This window comes from Hypomesus transpacificus, chromosome 9 (assembly GCF_021917145.1).
Source record: "Hypomesus transpacificus isolate Combined female chromosome 9, fHypTra1, whole genome shotgun sequence".
In the NCBI taxonomy this organism is placed as follows: Eukaryota; Metazoa; Chordata; class Actinopteri; order Osmeriformes; family Osmeridae; genus Hypomesus; species Hypomesus transpacificus.
The window spans coordinates 15,949,236-15,955,138 of NC_061068.1; the positions used below are offsets into that span (position 1 = coordinate 15,949,236).

The 5,903-nt window shown below is 52.5% G+C and overlaps 1 protein-coding gene across 1 annotated transcript; it reads right to left on the minus strand.

Moving 5' to 3' along the window:
• Positions 1–232: 232 nt before the first annotated feature.
• On the minus strand, positions 233–5,443 carry LOC124470625. The gene is made up of 5 exons (XM_047024563.1): positions 3,815–5,443; positions 3,654–3,690; positions 1,343–3,548; positions 351–1,112; positions 233–312 (listed from the first exon to the last, which is right to left on the minus strand). Exons 1-5 carry the CDS (start codon positions 4,210–4,212, stop codon positions 233–235), a joined length of 3,483 nt encoding a protein of 1,160 aa, XP_046880519.1. The 5' UTR covers positions 4,213–5,443.
• Between the last annotated feature and the right edge of the window lie 460 nt (positions 5,444–5,903).

Below are 5,903 nucleotides of genomic sequence, written 5' to 3' on the forward strand. Positions count from 1 at the left end.
CTGGAGGACGGGGGTGTCGGTCTTTCCCAAATGATGTCTCTCTGGGCTGGGGGCCTGATCCATGGAGCCCCTGGAGGTGGAGGAGCTGGTGGAGGATTTGGAGGACGAAGGAGAGGAGAGAACAGAGGTGGAAGAAGAGGAGGAGTAGCAGGACCGGGAAGTGGAGGAGGATGAGAGGCAGGAGGCGAGTCTGCTGGCCTTTTCCAAGCCAGCAGACTCCATCTCAAGTCTTTCATCCAAGCTTCTGTTGCATGTGAAGGGGCTGGAACTTCCACCGGCCTTTTCCAAGCCAGCAGAGTCCTCTGCGCTCTCCTTTTCCTCACAACCTGTTTCCAAATCAGGGGTCTCACCCGACACGGCAGAGGGGCGCCAAAACTCGGCGTGACGGCAGATCACCGTGGCGACGTTCTCGGCCATGCAGACGATGCCTGGCCCTCCCTGGAGGGCGGAGTGGACGTGGGCCCTGTTGCTATCGGAACAGAGCATCAGCTCAGCGTAGGTCGCATCAAACATGGCGTCTAGGGCGTCGGCGCCACCGAAGAGTGGGTTCTGGTGTTCGTGCTCCAGGACGAGGCCGATCCCGGCCTGGTTCCAGAGAAACCAACTAACGTCTTGGAAGAGGACAGACTCTATCTCCGAGTTGGTGGGGGTGAAGCAGGAACGAAGGGGCCCCTGGAGGGCCAGGCGTCCCACCAGCCTGTGCAGCAGGTCATGCAGGGTCTGGTGGTGCAGGGCGCTGGGCCGGGGGGGCATCAGGACCTTCTCTTGGATCAGAACCTCCCCGGGCTGGAGGGAGGGGGTCTCAGAGGGGCTCACGGGTAGAGAGGGATGATCCTGGATCTCCTCAGGGACGCCTGCAGCTCCAATATCTTCATCCTTCTCTTCTTCCTCGATCAATGCACCCGTGGCAATTGTCTGGCAATCTGACCCTTCTTCCTCTTCGTGGAAATCATCAGGGTAGTCAGCGTTTTCGTTTTCATCCATCTCAGGCTGTCCTACTTGCTGGCTGGTGAGACCTGACTCTGGATCGAGACTTCCGGTTGTCACTTCCTGGTCTTCAGAGGAGGAGCTGGCTAGGTTACAGACCCTGGCCATGGCTTCAGCATCAAGGCCTGGCACAAGAAAACTAACTTTTAACCAAACTATTACTATTATAGCGATTAACCTTACTTTTCTCATATCATATTTTGTCTGTTAACTACAATACTATTATTACAGTTATTTACTTGAACTACACTGTCATTCAGCAGATCTCAATACTTACAAATCTTTCTTACAATCGCATGTCTTACAAAAGCATAGTTACCATTTTTTATATCTAAAGGTAAAAAAATGTCTCTACCTTTGCGGACAACAACCATGTTTTCTTGTGGGTCGTTGCGTGTCTTGTAGAGGTCACTTCCCGCCTGAGTAGTCAATACCTCACAAATGGCCTCCAGCGCGCGCCTCTGATCCTGGCTGCAGGAGGGCTTCAACCTGCTCTGTGATCTCCTACTACCCTCAACCCCATGCCTGGGGCCCGGCGTCATCCCTCGGGACCAGTCCAGGGAGGGACAGTCACTGCTGTCACTGCTGCTGTCACTGCTGCTGTCACTGCTTCTGTCACTGCCGTCCGAGGACGCATCGCTGCAGGATGCCCGGTGGTCGTCCGTGAGGTCTTCTTCACCCAGAAGGTTCCCCATCAGGCTCTTGAAGGCCGTCTGGAAAAAATTGTACAGCAGAGGGGTGAACAGCTCCTGGTCCAGACGTTCCTTGTCCTCCAGGTTCTGGAAGTTGGGCTCGAAGCGGCAATGGGGTGTCGAGGGGAGTCGTCCCATCCGGGTGTCCAGGAGAAGCTGATAAATGCAGTTAATCAACTGCTCGGAGAAGTGTTGGATCCTCCCCTGGAACATCCTGGTGCACATGCTGTGGGATGCCAGCAGGCGGCCCAGGTCGTACTCCTCCTGGTCAAACGATTTGACGGAGGAGCCTCCATCGCGTTTGTCGTCGTCGTCGTCAGGGGAGGATCTGGAGGCCAAGTGGGCCATCCGCATGATGATGTCCAGCATGTTTTCAGCGGTGAGGCTGAGGTCTTGGCAGCTGGCAGCACTGCTAGCCTCGCTCCAGGCGCTAGTGCTCCTGGAGGAGGGAGGGGCGGTCTCCTCCTTCTTCTGAGGATCCTCCTCCTCCTGCTCCTCCTTGCTAGCAGAGCTGCACTCCACTGATCGCTCCTGCCGGGTGTCAAGAGGGAGGCATTCCTGATTCCTGCTGCTCCTCCCACTGTTGCTGCTGGCTTCCAGGCTCCTCCTCCTCCTCAGGGCATCCAGCTCCACGGCAACGTCTCCTAGCAGGCTCTGGCTAACACACTCCACCACCATGGTGAAGGTCTTACTTCCAGGCTGCAGGAAGTCAGCCACCTCCACTTGCCCAATCAGCTGCTGGGCTGCGTGGAAGTTCTTCAGGACGTTGTGGATTACGTTGCAGGCCGTGGCCACACTATGGACCAGGGAGGCCTCGTAGGCCTTTTGGGGCTGGTCCAGGGAAGAGCCTCCTTCTGTGGGCTCCATCTCCTGGAGGAAACCCCCCACCATCCTCACCAGCTCCAGCTTCTCCTCCGTGGGGACCACGCCCGGGCTCTGGAACAGGGCGTGGCGGGCCAGGATTCCAGAGAGGCTCTCCTTCAGGGAGCAGAGGGTCGGTGATGTCACGCGGCTGGGCGGAGCCATCGCCTTCTCCATCTCTTTTGCCTCCGCCACGCTGCCAGTGAGGAAGGAGGCCATCTCCATCCTCTCCCTTGTGTCGGCAGATGACGGGGGCCACGGGGACACCAGCTCATTGATGGCGTTGGTGTGACTGTTGGCGAGGACCTGAATCTTCTCCTTGGCATCCTGCCAGGCGTTGTTTATCAGGTCCTGGGAGATGCTGGTCACATGGCAGTCCGACAGCAAGCAGCCGGGGTGGTGGAGTGCAAACTTCTCCAGTACCTCTCCCATGACAGACTCGTAGAGCTCCTCCACACAGGCTGACAGCTTGTCCTCTGCATCGTGCTCTTGTTTATCCATCACCGCCTGCACCTTCAACAGGATCTCTGCCACGGTGAGGGATGCCGTGGCGAGGATGTCCTCCTCCGTGGGCCTATCAGAGTCCAACATCGGAGGCCTGCCACCCAGCAGCCTGCTCTGGGGCCTGGATCCCTGCCCTCCTATCAGCAGAGGGTGGAACCTCTCTGAGATCATTCTCAGAACACCCTGGGGGACGTAGGGGTGGGCAGAGCCCAGAAAAGAGGCCTGGTCCTGGGGAGAATCAGCAGGGTTGAAACATACCATCCCAGTCAGAGAGCCAGTGACAGGGCTGGCTGGGGACAGTAGCCCTGCGGAAGAGGACCTGTCACTGTGGGAGTCACAGCTGCTGTAGGAGATGGCGGCGGACAGCGGGCGGCCATCTTGGTCTTTGCGGATGTGGAGGACCTGGTAAAGGGCCATGGCGGGCAGGACCACCTCGTTGGTCACCTTGAGAACCCACTCCATGACCTCCTTCGAGCGCTCCTGCAGCTCAGCTACGCTCTTGTTCTGGGAGGGAGGGAGGGAGGGAGAAAAATATGTGATGTGGCAATTCAGATACAAGTGGTGATTGTCAGACTGAGTAAAAGCAATTCACGTAAACATTTTATTTACCTTTCTCAACAGGACCCTGTTGATGATTTTCCAATGACTGTAACGAGAACAAGAACTGACGTTTGACATCACTTCACAGTACAATGACAACTGACGACACAGCGTAACATTATTCTGAACAGGACACTAGTCTAAAGGGGAGCGTTTGGAGGAGCACTCACGGATGTGACATCATGGCCTCCAACACAGAAAGCTCGTCCCCGGTCTCCTCCAATGACAGAAGACTGGGCGTGGTCTCCCGGGTCACGGGGTCATTCAAAGTCGAAGGTGGAGAAGAACCTGGAGACTGCGCCTCAGGTCGGCATGGGGACAGAGGTAGAGACGGAGGTGGAGACGGAGGTGGAGACGGAGGTGGAGAGGAGTACGCACTCTCCCTTCCATCTGGTGTGGCTCTGCAGCCCAGGGGCCCGAGTGTTTCAGAGGCCGATGCTCTGATTGGTTCCACTGGGCGAGAGGAACTTTTGATTGCTGGAAGAACACCTAGAGGAAGAGCAGAGTCACAATGTGATTGGTGGATCCCTTCTCTTGACAGAAGGTGATCATTTAAATGTTGATACATGAATGAACAAAGACTCACAGTAGCTGGTCTGGGGGATGGGAAGCATCTTCGCACCACCAGTCACCTTAAGGCAAGAAACAGACTTAGCAAGGCACAGTAACAGAGCCAGTATCAGAGATATAGGAGAGGTGGAGGAAGATGGAGAGGAGGGGAGGAGCCTGGCTGGAGTTTGGAGTACCCAGGGAGGTGGATTGGGGCCTTCTACTCACCACCATGCCTAGTCCTGCCAGCTCGTCAGCCAGGGCTGAACGATAAGCAGCTCCAGCTTCTTCCACAACCCTCCAAGACTCTGGCAGGGGCCCCTTGTTGGCCCCTGTATCCTTCTCAGCTCCTGCAGCCTTCCTGGCAGCCTTGCTCTTGCGGCTGGGCTCTGGGCATCGAGGAAGCTTTGGCACCAAGTTCTGACATGATTATATTGTTATTATTATTGCACTTCCACATTAGCATATAGTATTTGAGATGATGCTGATATTAACTGATAAAATATAGACTCCTTGGCTCCACTCACTGAAATACTGTCAGACTTATGCACTTCTGAACCTTTATTATCTACTGTTCTTATTAAATGCAAAACTATTTGTATGTTGCTTTTGATCAATGTGTCAGACATGAACAAAGTGTCAAATGTGTTGAGTCTCTCCAGGTATGTGTTCCCTCATATATCTATGTTTGTTCCTACCTGGAGGGGTTTGTGAACTTCTGAGAACAGCAGCTTCCTGTCTGATGACAGCAGCTTCCTGTCTGATAACAGCAGGGAAGGAAGCTTCAGCCCCAGCTCTGGCCAACAGGGGGGCAACTGGACGGTAGCGAGACAAGCAGGCTAGACACGCACACACACAAACACAGACACACACACACACGCGCCACGTAAATATACAGACGTTTGAAAACATACATACACAAGCACACACAAACATAAGGAGGAGTGAGAAGGGTTAGGGTTAGCAGGGAAATACAGCGAGTGTCTTGAACAATCATTTTATTTTTAGAAATGATTGTGACTATGAAATGAGAGATGACTATGAAAAAGGTCTACAGTATTAATCACGGTAGGTTGGCTATTTTTGAAACACAACTGTCAAATGCACAAGTAGCCTACTGAAACAATTTAGACAAATCGAAATAACTAAGTACTCTGTCGATGTGTGTCGACAGTTTAAATTGTTTTCTAAAACTGGTTGTTCCCATCCTTGATTGTGATTGGCTATATCGCATTCCATGCCGTTGTAAAATCCAGCATAACCTCACAGGTTGTCCTCATAACATACTTTAACATTCCATATTACTGCACATCACATATTTTAAATTGAAAAAGACGGCAAAGAAGTCCGTCTGGCTGTTGCGTGGCAACGATATAAGTAGGAACTATACTTTGTAGTAGCGGAAGAATGACGGTTTATTATTAAACTATTTTGTTTCTAATTGTTTTTATTTATGAAACCATATCAAATATTTGTAGTAACAGTTTTCGCGGAGTGCCGAAAACTCCTGTTCTAAAATTAGCGTAAACCACGGACTGGCGGGGCTTATTGCTTAATTATTTACTTTAGGTTTACTAGACTTACCTTCTGTTTAGGCCGCCAAAGTTTTTTATGTTTTGGGATGTCATCCATGTTTCTTTAAAGATGATAATCTAGGAAATACTCAAATAAATATAAATGTCCACAATAAATATACATTTCCACTACACT

Coding starts and splice junctions, on each gene's coding strand:
- LOC124470625 (XM_047024563.1), bottom strand. CDS start 4,212: ATGTATCAACATTTAAATGATCACCTTCTGTCAAGAGAAGGGATCCAC. Junction 3,691..3,814: donor GAGGCCATGATGTCACATCC/GTGAGTGCTCCT, acceptor TTCTCGTTACAG/TCATTGGAAAATCATCAACA. Junction 3,549..3,653: donor ACAGGGTCCTGTTGAGAAAG/GTAAATAAAATG, acceptor CCTCCCTCCCAG/AACAAGAGCGTAGCTGAGCT.